Below are 20,515 nucleotides of genomic sequence, written 5' to 3' on the forward strand. Positions count from 1 at the left end.
TTGCTTATTTCCAGAATTCTCTCTTGGCCTCTGCCTACACCCTTCCCACTTCTCCAGGGTCTTTTTGCCATTTCACAGTCTTCTCTGACATGGAGGGATTTCTACTGTGTCCCCAGGTGACGTTGGGGGCGTGTGGGTGGGAGTCCTGGCTCAGGCTCTGTGCTCTCCCATGCCCTGTCCATCTCAGGGCTTGGTCTCAGCCTGTTCAACACTCTCCCTGGGCACCTCTAGGGGTGGACCCTGCCAGGCCAAGTGAGCCCAAGGCCCAACAAGTAGCCAGCACCAATTGCCTCATAGGTGTTCATGTGGGTATACATAGAGCATCACATAAGGTCCAAGGGAGTCAGCAGTGGTGGTAGGGCCAGGCCCTGCAGGGCACAGGGTAAGTACATGTAGGACCTCTGAAGGGTGCCCCTCTGTAGCTGGGCCCTTCTGCCCAGGACCTGTGTTTGGGCTTGGGCCTCAGGGCACAGTCGGAGCTCCAATCTCAGGGAACGGTCTCAAGGCCCTGAGCAACAAGCCTGTGAAGCAGGCCTACCTCTCAACACACACCAAGGCCCTGCCACCTGCCCCACCTGGCCTCCGCTGGGGCCCAGGGCAGAGATGTGGTGTGTAGCTCTGTGGTAGGAAACCAGGGAAGAATCATTGACATGGTACCTGCCATGGTGGCCTGAGGATGCCAGGTTGAGGGCAGGCACCCTGGGGGTACCACGCTTCCAAGGCTCTGTCAGGCGGGCTAGGGTCTGACTTGGACCCAGGGGCAAGCAATGTGTGAGGTAAGGGTGCTGAGGCTCTTGGCCCACTTTGGGTGGCAAAAGCCAAGGGCCATCTCCTTGCCCTGTCCCCTGGCTCTGTGACCCTGTGGCTCTGTGTCCTGTAGTTCCAGGTGGCCAAGCTGCTGGTGGGAGCCTGAGTGTCTGGGCACTGAGGATGAGCAGCAGCAGGAAGGTGGGAGTGCCAAGGGTCTGCACCCCCAGGGTGAGAGCAGGCACAGGTGCCTGTGGGCCCGGGTAGGGCCTCTAGTCTTGCCAAGGGGGAGCCCTGATTCTAGAGGAGGCTCCTGTGGGACATGTCCCTGTCAGCCTCTGACCTGCTGCAGGAATCACCCGCTCAGGGCCTGGAATGCTCAGACTCCACCCATGTGAAGACAGCTGGAGCTGGGGGACTTAGACTTGGTTTCTACTGTCCTGGGAACTTCACCGTTGATACCCATGTCTTACTTGGAATGACCTGTTTGGGCCTGTGGGCTCCAGGAAGGCTGCATGCCAGCCCTTGTGTCTCTCTTAGTCATGGCTATGGCTCCGGCCTCCAGCACTGAGCCTGACACAGAGGTGGTGACCCTGAGAGTGGTGGAATGATGGTCAAGGATTTGATCCCAGCCCAGCTCTGGAGGAAGCAGGGCCTCTGGCCTAAGGGCTGGCATACACAGTCCCCATCAGAGGAATAGTCTAGAGCCCTGGGGGCAAGAGGAGGCTTCTGCCTGAGGATCTTTGCTGGCCTCAGACAAGGTGACTTGGGCTGGGGAGTCTGAGCAGAGGGGACTGCTCAGCCCCACCCCCCCAAGCAGGGCTTTTCCCAGACAGCCTCCCCTGGCCCCAGGAATCTGCACCCTCCCAGCACAGCCCTTACTTGGGAAGGGCATGGGGAAGGATGGTGCCTGAGGCCTGAGCTAGGAGGCCAGGGTAGGGCAGTGCATCCAGGGGATGCTCCCTGTCTGATGCCATTCCTGGTCTGCAGGGGCTCTCGACTGCTGGACTCCACACCAGCTCCCAGGGGCTGTTCACTCTCTGGGGGTGAGCCCCCAGCTCCCCCTCTTCTCCAGACCCTTCTGCTACTTGTAAACTTCACCCCCCACACACAGTTCTCCTCTTCTGGCCAGGTGAAAAGCTCTCTAGAGGGTAAGGAAGGGACCCTTCTTTTTGGTTTGTCGTTTTAACTCTGTATATGGGCTTCTAAAGCATGGGGAAGTCTGTCATTTCGGAGCGAGAAATTTATCAGTCTTTTTCTCCTCATGCCTTTGGTGTCATGCTTTGGAAGACTTTCTCCTCCTTATGGTTACAAAAACAGTCACAGAAATATTCTTTGAGTGCTTCAGTGTCTTTGTGATTTTCATCAACTCCCCTCCCCTCTCATTTCCTTACAGAAAACTGAGTGGCTCTGTTTGAACTGCCAAACTAAGCGGCTGCTGGAGGGTAGCCTGGGAGAGCCGACCCCCCTGCCGCTGCCCACCTCACAGCAGCCCCCTGTAGGGGCCCCTCACCGTGCAGCTGGAACAGCCCCTCTGAAGCAGAAAGGGCCACAGGGGCTAGGCCAGCCATCAGGCTCCCTGCCTGCCAAGGCCAGTCTCCTGCCCACCAAGGCCAGTCCCCAGCCCACCAAGGCCAGCCCCCAGGCCAAGCCCCTTAGGGCTTCTGAACCCAGCCGGACACCAAGCAGTGCCCAGGAGAAGAAGACAGGAGTCCCAGCTAAAGCTGAGCCTGTGCCAAAACCACCTCAGGAGACTACCCTGCCCCCTGGAACTCCTAAAACAAAGACCGGGGTGTGGAGGCCTGAACCTACCACTTCTGCCATCAAGGCCGTTCCAGAAGTCCCCAAGGGTGGGGAGGCGGAGGTCAGTTCCATTCACTTCCCAGGGACCCTCGCTCTCAGGCAGGACAGTCTAGGGAAGGGCTTGGCTCCCTGAGGGGCTGGGATGTAGGCCTGGGGCAGGCCCCTTGTGGTCACAGAGGAGGGCAGAGATGCTTAGATGAGGCCCTGGTGGGCCTGGGCCTGTGAGTTCTAGGCTGGTCCTGTGTCTAGCGCCTTGTTGGATACTTTGCTGGGTTTTGCTACCATTAGATCTAGGAAAGTTTCTCTCTGAGAACCTCGGGCCGCTTGAGGTTTGCCGTGGAAACTGCAAGTTATTCAAGTCCAAAGAAATGGAGTGGGTGGTGGGCACTGATCCCCTGGGAGGGGGAAGGACCCTTCCCCAGGGTGCTGGAATTGACAGAGAGGGCTGGGCTCCCCCAACGAGCTGCTGTGGGGAGTCAGTGTCTGCTTCTCATCCTGCTGCAGGAGCTGGGGAGCAAGTCTTACTCTCAGGACCTGTCTCGGAGCCCACAGAGCCTCAGCGACACAGGCTATTCCTCCGATGGCATCTCCAGCTCCCAGAGTGAGATCACAGGTGTTGTACAGCAGGAGGTGGAGCAGCTGGACAGTGCAGGGGTGACAGAGCCATGCCCACCCAGCCCATCAGAGCTCCACAAAGTAGGGAGCAGCATGCGGCCTTCGCTGGAGGCCCAGGGCCCAGCTGCTAGTGGTGAGCGGAGCAAGCCCCCCTGCAGCAGCAGTGGTGAAAAGCAGAAGCGGCGGCCCCACTCCTTGTCCGTCGTGCCTGAGACCTTTGACTCTGATGAGGAGCTGGAGGATATCCTGGAGGAAGAGGAAGACTCTCTGAAGTGGGGGCGCCAGAGTGAGCAGCGGGACACAGCGGAGTCCTCAGATGACTTTGGCAGCCAGCTGAGGCACGACTACGTGGAGGACAGCAGCGAGGGTGGCCTGTCCCCTCTTCCACCCCAGCCCCCAGCCCAGGCAGCAGAACTGGCTGATGAGGAGTTCATGCGACGGCAGATACTGGAGATGAGTGCCGAGGAAGACAACCTAGAAGAGGATGATGCTGCCACCTCCGGGCATGGCATGGCCAAACATGGAACCCAGAAGGGTGGCCCCAGGCCCAGGCCTGAGCCCAGCCAAGAACCAGTAGCACTGCCCAAGAGGCGCCTGCCCCACAATGCCACCACGGGCTACGAGGAGCTGCTCTCCGAGGGAGGCCCAGCAGAGGCCACTGATGGCGCTGGGGCCCTGCAGGGTGGGCTCCGCCGCTTCAAGACCATTGAGCTCAACAGCACAGGCAGCTATGGCCACGAGCTGGACCTGGGCCCAAGCCCCGACCCCAGCCTGGACCGGGAGCCAGAGCTGGAGATGGAGAGCCTGACAGGCTCTCCTGAGGACCGCTCCCGCGGGGAGCACTCCTCCACACTGCCAGCCTCCACGCCCAGCTACACATCGGGCACTTCTCCCACCTCCCTGTCTTCACTGGAAGAGGACAGTGACAGCAGCCCCAGCCGCCGGCAGCGGCTGGAAGAAGCAAAGCAGCAGCGCAAGGCCCGGCACCGCTCCCATGGGCCGCTACTGCCCACCATTGAGGACTCCTCGGAGGAGGAGGAGCTGCGGGAGGAGGAGGAGCTGCTGCGCGAGCAGGAGAAGATGCGGGAGGTAGAGCAGCAGCGCATCCGCAGCACGGCCCGTAAGACACGGCGTGACAAGGAAGAGTTGCGGGCCCAGCGGCGGCGCGAGCGCTCTAAGACTCCCCCCAGCAACCTGTCGCCCATTGAAGATGCCTCCCCCACGGAGGAGCTGAGGCAGGCAGCCGAGATGGAGGAGCTGCATCGCTCCTCCTGCTCCGAGTACTCGCCCTCGCCATCCCTTGACTCAGAGGCTGAAGCCCCCGATGGTGGCCCCACCCGGCTCTACAAGTCAGGCAGTGAGTACAACCTGCCCACTTTCATGTCCCTCTACTCACCGACTGAGACACCTTTGGGCAGCTCCACCACTCCCAGTTCCAGCCGGCCCCTCAAGAGTGCTGAGGAGGCCTACGAGGAGATGATGCGAAAGGCTGAGCTGCTCCAGCGGCAACAGGGCCAGGCAGCAGGGTGCCGGGGGCCCCATGGTGGCCCCTCTCAGCCCATAGGCCCCCGAGGCCAAGGTTCCTTTGAATACCAGGACACCCCAGACCATGACTATGGCAGGGCTGCTCAGCCTGCCTCAGAGGACACGCCAGCTGGCCTGGGAGCAGCTGTGTACGAGGAGATCCTTCAAACGTCACAGAGCATTGCCCGCATGCATCAGGCCTCCTCACGGGACCTGGCCTTTGCTGAGGACAAGAAGAAGGAGAAGCAGTTTCTGAATGCTGAGAGTGCGTACATGGACCCAATGAAGCAAAATGGCGGCCCACTTACCCCTGGTACCAGTCCCACCCAGCTCGCTGCTCCTGTGTCCTTCTCCTCCTCCACCTCCTCAGACAGCAGCGGGGGCCGAGTCATTCCTGATGTCCGTGTTACTCAGCATTTTGCAAAGGAGCCTCAGGACCCCCTCAAGCTACACAGCTTTTCTGCCTCCCCCAGCTCTGCCTCCAAGGAGATAGGCATATCCTTTTCCCAAGGCCCCGGGACTCCAGCCACCACAGCTGTGGCTCCTTGTCCAGCTGGCCTGCCACGAGGGTATATGACTCCGACCTCCCCAGCAGGCTCTGAGCGCAGCCTTTCACCATCTTCCACAGGCCACAGCTATGCACAGAGCCCAACCACTGCAAACTATGGGTCCCAAACTGAGGAGCTACCCCAGGTCCCCAGTGGCCCTGCTGCCAGTGGACGGGCTGCCAGAGAGAAGCACCTGAGTGTGAGTGATGGTGAGAGCAGCACTCCCCGGCCCGCCCGGGGATATTCCTACTTCGTTGGCTCGAGCCCACCTCTGTCCCCATCTTCTCCCTCAGAGAGTCCCACATTCTCCCCTGGCAAGCTGGGCCCAAGGGCCACAGCAGAGTTCTCAACACAGACGCCAAGCTCAACCCCTGCCTCAGACATGCCACGGAGTCCTGGTGCCCCCACCCCAACACCTATGGTGGCTCAGGGCACACAAACGCCACACCGACCCAGCACACCTCGCCTGGTATGGCAGCAGTCCTCTCAGGTGGCCCCCTTTATGGTCATCACACTGGCGTCAGATGCCTCCAGCCAGACCAGGATGGTACATGCCAGTGCCTCCACCTCCCCAGTATGCTCACCCACTGACACCCAGCCCACTGCCCACAGCTATAGTCAGACAATGCCTCCCAGTGTGTCTCAGCTGCACCCAGAGCCACCTGGGCCACCTAGCTTCCCACGGGCACCCAGTGCTGGTGCAGATGGGCCCCTGGCTCTGTATGGCTGGGGCACCCTCCCTGCTGAGAACATCTCTCTGTGCCGGATCTCCTCTGTCCCTGGAACATCTAGGGTTGAGCCAGGCCCCAGGCCCCCTGGTAGTGCTGTGGTAGACCTTCGCACAGCCAACAAGCCCACACCCATCATCCTTACCGACCAGGGCATGGACCTGACCTCTCTTGCCGTGGAAGCGAGGAAGTATGGCCTTGCACTGGATCCAATCCCAGGGCGGCAGTCAACCGCTGTGCAGCCTTTGGTTATCAACCTCAATGCCCAGGAGCAGACCCATGCCTTCCTCAGCACCGCCACCACCGTGAGCATCACCATGGCCTCGTCTGTGCTCATGGCTCAGCAAAAGCAGCCTGTAGTCTATGGAGACCCCTTCCAGAGCCGGCTTGACTTTGGCCAGAGTGCGGGTAGCCCTGTGTGCCTGGCCCAGGTCAAGCAGGTAGAGCAGGCCGTCCAGACAGCCCCATACCGAGGTGGGCCCCGGGGAAGACCCAGGGAGGCCAAGTTTGCCAGGTATAACCTGCCCAACCAGGTAGTGCCTCTGGCCAGAAGGGACGTTTTGATTACTCATATGGGCACTGCCCAGAGTGTTGGCCTCAAATCGGGCCCAGTGCCAGAGCCTGGTGCCGAACCCCACCGGGCCACCCCTTCAGAGCTGCGGTCACATGCTCTACCAGGTGCGAGAAAGCCACACACAGTGGTGGTGCAGATGGGAGAGGGCACAGCAGGCACTGTGACCACACTGCTCCCAGAGGAGCCGGTGGGTGCCCTGGACCTCACTGGGATGAGGCCCGAGAGCCAGCTGGCATGCTGTGACATGGTCTACAAGTTCCCCTTTGGCAGTAGCTGCACAGGCACCTTCCACCCCGCCGCCAGCACATCCGAGAAGAGTGTGGCAGATGTTGCCCCGCCTGGCCAAAGCAGCGGCCCCTTCTATAGTCCCCGGGACCCTGAGCCTCCCGAGCTCCCCACCTACCAGGCACAGGGGGTATTGGGCCCTGGGTCCCACGAGGGGCAGAGGCCCTACCCACAGGGCCTCCCTGGCAGGCTGTACTCCTCCATGTCTGACACCAATTTGGCTGAGGCTGGCCTCAACTACCACGCCCACAGGATTGGGCAGCTCTTCCAGGGCCCTGGACGAGACTCAGCTGTGGACCTCAGCTCGCTGAAGCACTCCTACAGCCTGGGCTTTGTAGACGGACGCTACCTTGGGCAGGGCTTGCAGTATGGCTCATTCACGGACCTGCGTCATCCTACAGACCTTTCAACTCACCCGCTTCCCATGCGGCGTTACAGCTCAGTGTCAAACATCTACTCAGACCACAGATATGGCCCACGGGGAGATGCACCTGGCTTCCAGGAGGCCAGCCTGGCCCAGTATAGTGCCACCACGGCCCGCGAGATCAGCCGTATGTGTGCAGCCCTCAACTCCATGGACCAGTATGGAGGACGGCATGGCAGTGGTGGTGGCCCTGACCTCATGCAGTATCAGCCCCAGCCCGGGCCTGGGCTCAATGCCCAGCAGGGTCTGACTCCCCTCAGACCTGGCCTCCTTGGGAACCCCACCTTCCCAGAGGGCCAGCCAAGTCCTGGGAACCTGGCCCAGTACAGGCCTATAGCAGGCCAGGGAACAACAGTCAGACAGCTGCTGCCATCCACAGCCACTGTGCGTGCAGCCGATGGCATGATCTACTCAACTATCAACACCCCAATTGCTGCAACACTGCCCATCACCACTCAGCCTGCCTCAGTACTGCGGCCCATGGTGCGTGGTAGCATGTACAGGCCTTATGCATCTGGTGGAGTCACAGCCATGCCACTCACCAGCCTGACACGCATGCCCATGATTGCCCCCCATGTACCTCTTGGGCCCTCAGTGCTGTACCGATATCCTGCCCCAAGGAGATTCCCCACGGCTTCCAGCGTTCCACCTGCTGAGGGTCCTGTCTACCTAGGGAAACCTGTTGCTGCCAAGGCCCCAGGAGCTGGGGGCCCACCAAGGCCAGAGCTGCCAGCAGGGGCTGCTCGGGAAGAACCTCTTTCCACAGCCACCCCTGCTGCCATCAGGGAGGCTGTAGCAGCCCCAGCCCTGGCCCCAGTGGGTGGCCAGAAGCCACCGGTAGATGCTGCTCCTGGGGGCACCATTGGGGCCCTCAGCCAGCCAGGGCTGGAGAAGGAGGAAGCATCGCAGGAGGAGAGGCAGCGGAAGCAGCGGGAGCAGCTGCTACAGCTGGAGCGAGAACGGGTGGAGCTGGAGAAGCTGCGGCAGCTGCGGCTGCAGGAGGAGCTGGAGCGGGAGCGTGTGGAGCTGCAGAGGCACCGCCAGGAGGAGCAGCTGCTGGTGCAGCGGGAGCTGCAGGAGCTGCAGACCATCAAGCACCACGTGCTGCAGCAGCAGCAGGAGGAACGGCAGGCTCAGTTTGCCCTGCAGCGAGAGCAGCTAGCACAGCAGCGTCTGCAGCTGGAGCAAATCCAGCAGCTGCAGCAGCAGCTGCAGCAGCAGCTGGAGGAGCAGAAACAGCGGCAGAAGGCCCCCTTCCCTGTGGCCTGTGAGGCACCCGGCCGAGGGCCTCCCCCAGCGGCCACCGAGCTGGCTCAGAGTGGCCAGTACTGGCCACCCCTGACGCACACTGCCTTCATCGCCATGGCAGGGCCTGAGGGGTCTGGGCAGCCTCGTGAGCCCATGCTGCACCGGGGTCTCCCCAGCTCTGCCTCAGACATGTCACTGCAGATGGAGGAGCAGTGGGAGGCAAGCCGCAGTGGCATTAAGAAGCGGCACTCTATGCCACGCCTGCGGGATGCCTGCGAGCCAGAGGTGGGGCCTGAGCACAGCGTGGTGAGGAGGATTGCAGACAGCAGTGTGCAGACAGATGATGAGGATGTGGAGGGCCGCTACCTCCTGACCCGGCGGCGCCGGGCACGGCGGATTGCTGACTGCAGCGTGCAGACCGACGATGAGGACAGCGCCGAATGGGAGCAGCCAGTGCGCCGCCGCCGGTCCCGTCTTTCCCGCCACTCAGACTCTGGCTCCGACAGCAAGCACGATGCCACTGCCTCATCATCCACTGCCGCCACCACTGCGAGGGCCATGAGCAGCGTGGGCATCCAGACCATCAGTGACTGCTCTGTGCAGACAGAGCCTGACCAGCTGCCCAGAGTCTCTCCAGCCATCCACATAACAGCTGCCACTGACCCCAAGGTGGAGATCGTCAGGTACATATCGGCGCCAGAGAAGACTGGGCATGGGGAGAGCCTGGCCTGCCAGACGGAGCCAGATGGGCAGGCCCAGGGTGTGGCCGGGTCCCAGATTGTAGGGCCAACAGCCATCAGTCCCTACCTGCCTGGCATCCGGATCGTCACCCCAGGGCCCCTGGGCAGATTCGAAAAAAAGAAGCCGGATCCCCTCGAGATTGGATACCAGGCCCACCTGCCCCCAGAGTCCCTCTCACAGCTTGTGAGCCGCCAGCCTCCCAAATCCCCCCAGGTCCTCTACTCACCAGTCTCACCCCTGTCCCCCCACCGGCTCCTGGACACTTCCTTTGCTTCCAGTGAGAGGCTGAACAAGGCTCACGTGAGTCCCCAGAAGCACTTCACGGCTGACAGCGCTCTCCGCCAGCAGACGCTGCCTCGCCCCATGAAGACCCTGCAGCGCTCCTTGTCTGACCCTAAGCCCCTCAGCCCCACCGCCGAGGAGTCTGCCAAAGAGAGGTTCTCCCTCTACCAGCACCAGGGGGGACTGGGTAGCCAGGTATGGGCACAGGGGCTGGTCCAGGGTGGGACAGGGGTCTCTTCCTAGCTTGGGGGCCCCCACAGGGAGGGACTTCTCCTGGGGTAGGGGGTGGAGTCATCTCCAGCTCCAGAGGCCCAGAGGAAGGAGTCAAGGAATGGACCTTCCTCGATGCACATCTGGTGGAGCCCGCAGCCTGGCAAGGACATCCTGGCAAATACACACACACACACACATACACACACACACACATACACGTGGGCCCCCACAGCCATCCATCCAGACACCTCTAGAAACTTCAGCCTCCTCTTAGCACTGCCCCTTCACGGCCTATATGTAGTCCAGCCCCTGCCGCTTCCCACTTCAGGCCTCCTCAGCTCTCCCCTCCAGTCTAGGCCCCTCCCACTCCAGACCTCTACTGTGGATGTTTCCTGAGAAAATCAGTAACACGGACCTGGCTGCCTGCTCCCGACTCCCCAGCCATGGCCTATCTTCCATTGCCCCATGGAAGCCCAAGCCCCTTGGCCTAGCATTCAAGGCCCATCCCAACTGGCTGCAGCATGTTCTCTGCCTTGTCTTGTCCCCTGCCCCTATCTGGGCCTCGGTAAATCTTTTTACACACCTGTCTGCTCCCCTAAATAGGGGCTCCTGGAGCATAAGCTTACCGTTGTCTGTGGCTTTAGTTGCCAGTGATGTCATAAGACTGTGAGAGGTAGCCTGCCACGGGCTGCTGTGGAGGGGAAGATGGGGTTGCGAGGGCCTGACGCCAAGGACTTTGAGTGCTAGGCTGAGGAGGGTGGGCTTTACTTGAAGGCCCTTGGAGCCTCTGGAGGTTTTAGGCAGGTGAGACAGGACAAGATCAGCATTTTAGAAAGCTTTCTGGGCAGAGTATGGAGTAGAGTCTGGGCTGCCAGGGAGGGCAGGTCAGAGAGGCAGGTGGTGTTGGCTTTAGGCTAGGGTAAGCACAGAGCTCCTGAGAGCTGGCCATTTGCGGTCACACCACAATGGGCACTCATGGTGTGCAGCCAAAATAATGAAAGAGGGACAACAGATTGAGGAGTTCAGAAAGTGAAATATATTACAGGCCCACCTTTCATTCTGAGGTTTTGGGGCACATTATCATTTCCTTTATAATATATGGTGAGATTAGGTGGGAGGTTTTTCAGTAGTTGCCTGGCAAGGTAAAAAGTAAGAAGCTCAATGTCAGTCCCCAGTGTATTTTGGGGATTTTGGTGGTCCATAACACCCAAAAGCCTTCGGCATTCTGGGAAGGCTAGGAGCTAGAGACAAAGGGAGGACCTAGGGCAAACCTTCTGGCAATGTGGAGCATCAGGCAGGTGAGGAGGGCCCCATGGAGGACAGTGTTAGGGAACCTTAGCCAGGAAGCCATGCAGCTGGAGATAGGGCTGGAGAGAGAAGTGGGCTGACAGGGATGTGGAGGGAGCTGGGGGCCAGGCCGAGAGCACAGCTGGGCAGAGGGTGCTGCAGGGCAGCAGGAGGAGGAGACTGGGCAGGCGGCTGAGTTGCCTGTCACTTTAGAGAGGAGTAGAGCAGGAGGCAGAAAAAGACTTAGAGCCTGCAGCAACTGACAGTCAGCATGGGTCCTTTCCCATGGTCCTCTAGGGGCCCTGGTGGGCCCAGGACCCACTCCACTCCTGTCCATGGCCCTGCACTGTGCTTGGCCCCCACCAGCTGCTAGTACCCAAACCCAGAGCCAGACTTGTACTCTCCTGACCTCAGGACACTCAGTGGAAGGTGGAGGATGGCAGGTCCACTGGAGATGTGCAGGGGTTCTTAGAGCCGCTATGTGCCACGCCAGTACTAGACACCAGCACAGAGGGGCATCTGCTCCTTCCCTACTCTCCTGCTGCCCAGAGCTCAGTAAAATGATCACAGGTCTTCCCTCCAAGGCCAGTGGGTGGGTTGGGTAGGCCTTAAGTCTACCTGGTGAATCAGGGTGCTGACAGTGTGGAGCCCAGCCCCTACCCCAGCCCAGGCCAGGGCTCTTCTACTCTGTACCCCACCAAGCCACCCACGCCTTGGGTCTCAGTGCTGCCCGCCCTTCCCTCTGTCTCAGGTGTCGGCGCTGCCACCCAACGGCCTGGTCCGCAAGGTGAAGCGGACACTGCCCAGCCCCCCTCCAGAGGAGGCTCACCTACCCCTGGCTGGCCAGGCCCCCCCACAGCTGTATGCGGCCAGCTTGCTGCAGCGTGGGTTGGTGGGGCCCACCGCTGTCCCTGCCACCAAGGCCAGCCTGCTCCGGGAGCTGGACCGGGACCTGCGGCAGGTGGAGCATGAGTCCACCAAGCTGCGCAAGAAGCAGGCAGAGCTGGATGAGGAGGAGAAGGAGATCGACGCCAAGCTCAAGTACCTGGAGCTGGGCATCACACAGCGCAAAGAGTCTTTGGCCAAAGACCGGGGTGTCCGTGACTACCCACCCTTGCGTGGTCTCGGTGAGCATCGTGACTACCTGTCCGACAGCGAGCTCCACCAGCTGCGGCTCCAGGGCTGTGCCACTCCAGCTGGCCAGTATGCAGACTTCCCTGTCACTGCTGCAGCTCCTACCACCCCCTCTGGCCCCACTGCCTTCCAGCAGTCCCGGTTCCCACCTCCAGCCCCACAGTACACTGCAGGCAGTAGTGGACCAACTCAGAACGGCTTCCCAGCCCACCAAGCACCCACCTACCCTGGCCCCAGCACATACCCAGCACCTGCCTTTCCTCCTGGCACCAGTTACCCAGCTGAGCCTGGCCTGCCAAGTCAGCAGACTTTCCGTCCCACAGGCCATTATGCAGCCCAAACACCCATGCCAACCACACAGAGCACCCTTTTCCCGGTCCTGGCTGACAGCCGTGCTCCTCCCCAGAAGCCACGCCAAACATCACTGGCTGACTTGGAGCAGAAGGTGCCCACCAACTATGAGGTGATTGCCAGCGCTGTCGTGGCCATGTCTTCAGCCCCATCTGAAACCAGCTACAGTGGCCCAGCAGTAAGCAGCAGCTATGAGCAAGGCAAAGCCCCTGAGCTGCCCCGGGCCAGTGACCATAGCAGTGTGAGCCTGAGCCCAGCCCCCACCTACCCCTCTGACTCACACTACACCAGCCTGGAGCAGAACGTCACTCGGAACTATGTGATGATTGATGACATCAGTGAGCTGACCAAGGACAGCACCTCCACTGCCCCTGACAGCCAGCAACTGGAGCCCATGGGACCAAGCAGCAGTGGGCATCCAGGGAAAGAGCCAGGAGAACCAGGTGTCTTTGAGGGGCCTACACTGTCTTGCTGCTACGGCAGAGGGGAGGAAGAATCCGAGGAGGACTCGTATGACCCTCGTGGGAAGAGTGGCCATCACCGGAGTGTGGAGAGGAATGGCCGACCAGCCAGTGCCCACTACTACAGTGATAGTGACTACAGACATGGGGCTCGAGCAGAGAAGTACAGTCCAGGCCCCATGGGGCTCAAGCATCCTTCCAAGAGCCTAGCCCCAGCTGCTGTCTCCTCAAAGCGCAGCAAGCACCGGAAGCAGGGCATGGAGCAAAAGATCTCCAAGTTCTCACCAATTGAAGAGGCCAAGGATGTGGAGTCAGACCTGGCCTCCTACCCAACCCCTGCAGTCAGCAGCAGCCTGGCCTCTCGGGGCAGGAAGTTCCAGGATGAAATCACCCATGGGCTCAAGAAGAACGTGTATGAGCAGCAAAGATACTATGGGGCGTCTGGCCGGGACCCGGTGGAGGAGGATGACCACATGTACGGTGGGAGCAGCCGGTCCCGGGTGGCATCTGCATACAGTGGGGAGAAGCTATCCAGCCATGACTTCAGTGGCCGGGGCAAGGGATATGAGCGGGAACAGGAAGAGCGACTTCAAAAAGCAGGCGCCAAGCCCTCATCCCTGAGTATGGCCCGCGGCAGGGCCCGGCCCCCGGTGCGGAGCCAGGCCTCTGAAGAGGAGAGCCCTGTCAGCCCCTTGGGGCGGCCCCGCCCCGCCGGGGGCCCTCTTCCTCCTGGGGACACCTGCCCACAGTTCTGCTCCAGCCACTCCATGCCTGATGTCCAAGAGCATGTCAAGGATGGACCGAGGGTCCACGCATATAAGCGTGAGGAGGGCTACATCCTGGACGATTCCCACTGCGTAGTTTCCGACAGTGAAGGTAATGGCAGCCGGGGGTGATTTCTGCAGATGCTCAGCACCTGGGGGGCCTGCCTGCTTGTGGGGCCCTGGGTCCCGAGATGTCCCAGTAGGGCCTGGCCTGACACCTCATCCAGTGGGCCCTGCTGCAGGCTGCCCTTCTTGCCTATTCCACCTGCGTCCTGGCCCCAGTAGTGGGAGGGTGGGCTGGGGGCCTAGTGTTATGCTTGTGGCTGTGGTACCCACTCTCTGGTTTCCTTGCATGGCTTCAGCTGGACCTCCCCCTGTGGCCAGCCCAGGGGTTGATGGTGTTCTGTTTTTGGTCTCTGAAGCTTATCACCTGGGCCAGGAGGAGACAGACTGGTTTGATAAGCCCCGGGATGCCCGCTCTGACCGGTTCAGGCACCATGGGGGCCATGCAGTCTCCTCCTCCTCCCAGAAGCGAGGCCCTGCCAGGCACAGCTACCATGACTACGATGAGCCCCCCGAGGAGGGCCTGTGGCCACATGATGAGGGTGGCCCAGGCCGCCATGCCTCAGCCAAGGAACACCGGCACCACAGTGACCACGGGCGGCACTCAGGCCGCCACGCTGGTGAGGAGCCTGGCCCGCGTGCTGCCAAACCACACGTTCGGGACCTGGGTCATCATGAGGCCCGGCCTCACTCTCAACTCAGCCCTTCCACGGTCATACAGAAGAAGGGTCAGCCTGGGTACCCCAGCTCTGCTGAATACTCACAACTATCCCGTGTTCCGTCAGCATACCATCATGCCTCTGACAGCAAGAAGGGCTCCCGGCAGGCCCACTCGGGGCCCGCTGCACTGCAGCCAAAACCAGAACCACAGCCACAGCCACAGCCACAAGGTCGGCAGGCAGCTCCAGGGCCACAGCAGTCACAACCACCGCAGTCCAAGCAGACGCCCTCAGCGACAGCATCACGCCAGCTGCAAACACAGCAGCAGCAGCAGCAGCAAGGTCTTGGGCTACAGCCCCCCCAGCAGGCCCCATCGCAGGCTCGGCTGCAGCAGCAGGGCCCGCCAACCACCCGGGGCCCAGCCCCTGCTGCCAGCCAGCCAGCAGGGAAGCCTCAGCCAGGCCCCATGACAGCCACAGGCCCTCAGCCAGCAGGACCGGTAAGTAGGGCTCCAGTGCATGGATCCTACCCAGGGTGGATGCTGCCACTGCAGGTTGGACATCCCCTTGATTCCAGGCTGGGCATGGGCAGAGTTGATGGGTGGTATCTCAGCTCTGGGTTCTGTATTGCAGCCACGGGCAGAACAGGCAAATGGCTCTAAAGGGACAACCAAAGCACCCCAGCAGGGGAGGCCTCCTCAGGCCCAGCCACCACCAGGATCTGGACCTGCAGGTGAGCCTACACTTTGGTGCCCTCAGCTATGGCCTAGGATACCTGGGCTGCCCTCTCCCTACACCTACCGGTGCTCTGAGCTCCTCTGCACTGCATGCCCTCACTGTTCCCTGAGAAGGTGCCCGATGGGCTGCAGACCTCCCAACACAAAACGAGCCTGGAGTTAGAATGAGCCAATGGGGTCACCAGCCTGGGGCTTAGGGCCCAGGCAGCTCTGGGCAGGGAACCTGGAAGGGACTGGTAAGCACAGGGCCAGGACCATGGCTTCTTACTCTCTCCTTCCTTCCCCTTCCCTACTTTCTTCTGCCTTCTCATCCTCCCTTGCCTTTTCCTCCCTTTCTCCTTCTTTACCTTCCTCAACTTCCTTTTTTCTGCTTCCTCCCACTCCTTTTCTTCCTGTTCTCATCTTCTTCTTTATTCCTCTATCCTCCTCCTCACCCTCTCATCTCATGGGGTAGCTGTGTTCAGATTCCCTCATGGCTCCTCTCTCACTCAGAGCCTGAAGAGCCAGACCAAGTGTCGCTCATGATGGTTTCTTTCTCTCTAGGCACGAAGGCTGGAGCCAGGCCTGGAGGGACCCCAGGGGCTCCTGCCGGCCAGCCGGGTGCCGATGGGGAGAGCGTGCTCTCCAAGATCCTCCCTGGTGGGGCAGCAGAGCAGGCCGGCAAGCTGACGGAAGGTATGGACTGCCTACGGCCAGGTCCATGGTGGGCAGCTGCTCCAAGGCCCTCTTCCGGGAGAGGTTGGGTCTGAGGAATGATTCCAGGCTCAGTCACTCAGGCCCAGGCCAGCCCAAGGGCCCATTTGCTGCTGCCTGGTGGTTCTCTGAGTGATCCCTGCCCCTTGGGCTGAGATTGGCTTCACTGTGCCAAATGACCCTGACTAGGAGGGAGTCTGGCCCAAATTCCTGACACTTCACTTCTTTTTCTATGTTGCAGCCGTCTCTGCTTTTGGAAAAAAATTTTCCTCATTCTGGTGACTGTGCCCTGCAGGGTGAGTATGAACTACCTGTACCCATCCTCCCCTGGGAAAGGCTGAGGCGCTCATATGGGAGCCTCTAAGTCCTGAGGGATCCTCCGGGGAGAGTCTGGTCTTTAGCTGCTGCTGATATGGCCAGAGCTGCACTGTCCTCTCCTATGAGTGTGGGAGGAAGAGGAAGAAAAGGAGGGACCCTAGGCACAGAGGCCCAAACATGGGGCCAACTCAGTAGAGGTCTTCAGCAAAGGGAAGCCAGGGCTAATGTCCCCTTGTCCTTCTTCACCACCCCCTTCCCCGCACAGAGCTCTCACAGCTATGAGTTGGCATTAGGTTGTAGGTGGGGCCTCCTGGGATGCAGCTTCTCCCCAACCTGCCTCTGTAAATGCTCCACAGGCTTTTGAAGAGATGAAAGGAGATGGTATCATTGCTGTGGAAAAATCTCTGGAGTCAGAGGCCTGGGCACAGCTCTGGACTCTGTGTATAACAGTGAGTGTCAGGACCAGGGTGAGGTGGGGCAGAGGAAGGGGTGAAGGGCCAAGCCCTGGCTGACCAGACCCACCCAGTTCCTACAAGTGTGAACTAGGAGGGACCTGGTGGGCTTCCTTCAGCTGTGACAAGCCCAGCAGCTACATGGGAGGCAGAGACCCCTGAGCTGGCTGAGATGACTCAGGTAGTGACCTTGGGGAAGGGCCCAGCAAAGCCAACTGTCCCCCACAACTTGGGGTCTGTGCACTGGGCACTGATTCCAAAGCCCCTTCCCTGAGGCCTGGTCCTGGTGACTTTGCTTCAGCCAGAAAAGTGAGGCCAGAGTCCCCAAACTCTGCAGAGCTTAGCAGCGCTGGGCATAACGTCAAGACACTATTGGCTTCACAGGCCGAGCTCATGACCAGCAAGGTAGAAGAGCAGAATGAGTAGAGAGGCAGTCAGGGACAGAGAGGAAAGGGAGGTCGCCTGGACAGGCAGTCTCAGTCCCAGATCAGGTGAGCCCAGGGAGAGAGTAGAAGGGCCTCAGGACGGGAGCCCTGGCTCTGTCTGGGCTGCAGTGGCCAAGGCAGGATGAGAAGCCTCCTGGAGCCTTCTCTGGCCCCAGCCCTGCCTCTGTGGGGAAGGAGGAGGTGGTGCATCGTCCAGGATGGCAGGGAGGGTAGCCTGGCTGTTGGCACTGCTCTGTGAACAGCCAGGGACCACCTCTTACCATTCCATAACCCTGGGGCCCTCCTCCTCTCCCTCCTTTGCCAATTCTCAGGTTAAGAGTACGTAGGTTTGGGTGCTTCTCATGGTGGGCAGGCATGTGTGTGGCAGGGCCAGGCAGTCAGCAAGCAAATCACAAGGGAGCCCTGGCCCTAGGCCAGGACTGCTTGTGGGACGGTGCTGGGTATAATATCAAAAAGGCTGCCTGTCTCTGGAGGAACAGTGGGGGAACGGGAAAGGCCCAGTCTTCCATCCACTTCATTTATTCCACAAATGTTTGTCAAGCCCTCGGCAGGTGCCGGCCCTGTTCCAGGTGCTGGGGTTACAGCAGGGAACAAAACCAAGTCTCTGCCCTCTGAAGCTGACTGTCCATTAAGGGGGACAGAGAATAAATGAGTTAAAAAATAAAAATTAGATTAAAAAGATAATTTCTGAAGGTGGTAAGTGTTATAAAGCCAGTGAAGCAGGGTTATGGGGCAGAGTCGTGTGCTCTAGAGAAAGTGGTCAGTGTGAGGTAAGGCTCGAGGGAGGAGAAGAGGCTGGTGTGGTATGTGCCCAGGTGAGGGAACACCACCAACAGAGGCTCTGATGTGGGGATGAGACAGGCGGGCCTCAGGGACAGGCAAAAGGCAGCACAGCCAGAGCCACAGTGGTCAGGGGTGAAGTCTGGAGCGGGGGAAACCAGCTGGGGTGGGCTTTGTAGGCCAAAGTAAAGAGCCCGGAATTTATTCTAATTACAGTAGGCACAGTGCAGCACCCTTAGCCTTCTTCCTGCCTTCACCCCACGACAGCGGGCTCCCTGCCTCTTTCCTGCTCAGCAGATGTTTCCTTGGAGTTGCCCTGGAACAGATGTGAAGTCAGACGTTGTGCTGAGGGGAGGAGAAGGACTTGGGGCAGCCCATGGGCCACGTTCATGGCAGTACCCACCTTGGGTTTAGGGCCGAGGCTCCATCCTGGGGAGGGAAAAGAACCACTGGCATGGCTTTGTTCTGTGTCCTGCCCCACGATGTGGGTGGGCCACTGAGACCACCAACTTTGTAGTTAAAGGAATCTCTCTTAGGGTTTAGCATTTGGCTAATGACTGCGCTAAGCAGTCAGCACTTCTGTGGGGGTCCCTCTCCTGGTGTCTTTTATGGCAATTTCAGAAGTGGGCTGGGAAAGGCTTGCCATTTTAAACAAAATCCCATCTCCCTCAGTCCTAAGCAAAACAAAAACAACTTGTGTTATATTAAAGAAATATCCCTTCCTGGCCAACCTAATTCTTCTTTCTTCCTGTCTTTCTTTTTGACCTCAAACCTGCCTAGGCACCCAGTTCCCCAAGCCTCAGTGAGGTGGGATCCCGTAGGTGAGGAGGCGTTAGGCTGCGGGCATGTGGCAGACAGCTGAGAAGAGTGGGGGGGTGGGAAGCAGCTGTCCACAGTTCTTGACAAAATCCTTCTTTCTTTCCTTCTTTCCTTCTTTCCTTCGCCCCTCCCTCCTTTTTTCCTCCAAGCATCATCTACAGTCTGGCAAACCCTTGGCCCAAAGACTCACACCAGGTGGGACGTGGCAGGCGGGCCTCAGTTGAGGATGGGATGTTTTCTAACAGCAGCTGCCTGGGTGAAGCATCTGCTCGACAAATGGGACCACTGGCCTTGGGACTTGTGACTGTCTTTCCAGAGACCCTGCTCTCCTCAAGGCACCACCTTCAAGGCACAGCCTTTGTTGGGAGGGAGGAGCCCTCTCGGAAACCCTGCCACCACGGCAGTCTTGCTGCTCTTCCCACAGCCGCCTTTCTGCGGCCTGGCCAGCCAGGCTTCTAATGCGTTATACACAGAGTTTAGGCACAGCCTGCCTGTTTCTGATGGATGCTGCCCTCCCTCCACAATGCCAGAAGTTTTTCCACAGCCTTGGAGAGGGGCTTTGACTGAGGGCGGGGGCCATGGGCTCCATTTCCTTCACATTCCAGCTGGCCCAGATCCCTCTGTGGCCACAGGGCTCTGGTCCCCTCACCCTGCCCTCTCGGTGACATCGGAGCAGACTTCCATGTGGCTAGCATGGGATTGGGAGAACTTTACAAACATTAGGACCTAACACTGTCTCATTGCTGAAATAAGAGGCCATAGCACCGAAAAGCAGCGTGGGTGCCCGCTGAGGCTTCTCCCAGCCCGTGGATGGCAGCATGCTAGCATGCCTGCCACCATCTCAAAGCCATCCCCCCCCCCAGCCATCGTGAGCATCCCAGCAGCATCGCCATTGTCTCGACCAGCCGGCTCCTCGTTCGTACACCTGGGGATTTCTTTTGAGTTCAAGAACAGCCTTAATCATTTCAGTTTGATTTACGTGTATACCTCATAAACATTTTTCTTTTGTTTCTCCTTCTTCCCTTCTCTCTCTTTGCTCACCGCCTTGCCTCTCCCCTCCACCACCACTTTGTGACTGATGGATGGTTTCCTCTCTGCTCTGCCCCTGCTCAGCACAGGGAGAATGTTGACTTAGAAGCAATAGTGGGCAGCAGGCCACCAAGAGCACAACCCCAGGGCGAGGTCTAGGGAGGCCACTCAGCCCGCCTCTGTTTACTGTGCAATTCCAGTCCTTCTTAAGCCATCACCAGTGGGTGTGCTCAGAGCAGAGGGGCCAGAGCTTCTGCCAGCCAAGGGAAGGGCCCAGAGCCCTGTGTGGGGGAGAGTGACACCGTCCATCCACCTGGTGGACTGGGTGGCATTCCTCCCCAAGGCCCTTCCTTTGGGGGCCTCCCTTCATCATGGGCACAGCCACAAGTCTCATCTCTAATGTTCTATGCAATGAAATATAAACCCTCAAAGACAACTGTTAATATTTAATAAATTCCATGTTATGTATAAGGAGTTAATTGCAAACATGCAATTGAGAAACTGGATAGATATGCTCATATCAAACCCTCCACCCTCCCTGCTCCCACTGTGTGTGTGAAATTCTCAGTCTGTGGCATGTTTGACCTGTGGCAGGACTTGCTGCTGCCAGGCGAGTCACCGCCTGTCCTGCAGTGGAGCATGCACAGCTCGCAGCCTCTTTGCACGATTTCATCCATTTTAAATGCTCGACCCTCTTGCTTGGAGTTCTTTTTGCCTCAGAACCTCTCCTTCAGGAGCGCTTCTAGCTGATTTCTGCACGAGCTAGTGAGGACCTGCTGGAATTGTTGCC

The 20,515-nt window shown here is 59.5% G+C and overlaps 1 protein-coding gene across 1 annotated transcript in view; it reads left to right on the forward strand.

Annotated features, from left to right (window-relative positions):
- Positions 1-20,022, forward strand: part of BSN (bassoon presynaptic cytomatrix protein) — a 40,796-nt gene extending 20,774 nt beyond the window's left edge. The window contains exons 4-11 of the mRNA XM_058567682.1: positions 2,144-2,611; positions 3,055-9,714; positions 11,771-13,841; positions 14,152-14,951; positions 15,085-15,184; positions 15,732-15,863; positions 16,123-16,177; positions 18,846-20,022. Coding sequence (XP_058423665.1) covers positions 2,144-2,611; positions 3,055-9,714; positions 11,771-13,841; positions 14,152-14,951; positions 15,085-15,184; positions 15,732-15,863; positions 16,123-16,163 — 10,272 coding nt within the window. The 3' untranslated portion in view covers positions 16,164-16,177; positions 18,846-20,022. The remainder of the gene's footprint in view (positions 1-2,143; positions 2,612-3,054; positions 9,715-11,770; positions 13,842-14,151; positions 14,952-15,084; positions 15,185-15,731; positions 15,864-16,122; positions 16,178-18,845) is intronic.
- Positions 20,023-20,515: the final 493 nt, after the last annotated feature.

Source organism: Diceros bicornis, chromosome 2 (genome assembly GCF_020826845.1).
Source record: "Diceros bicornis minor isolate mBicDic1 chromosome 2, mDicBic1.mat.cur, whole genome shotgun sequence".
Lineage (NCBI taxonomy): Eukaryota > Metazoa > Chordata > Mammalia > Perissodactyla > Rhinocerotidae > Diceros > Diceros bicornis.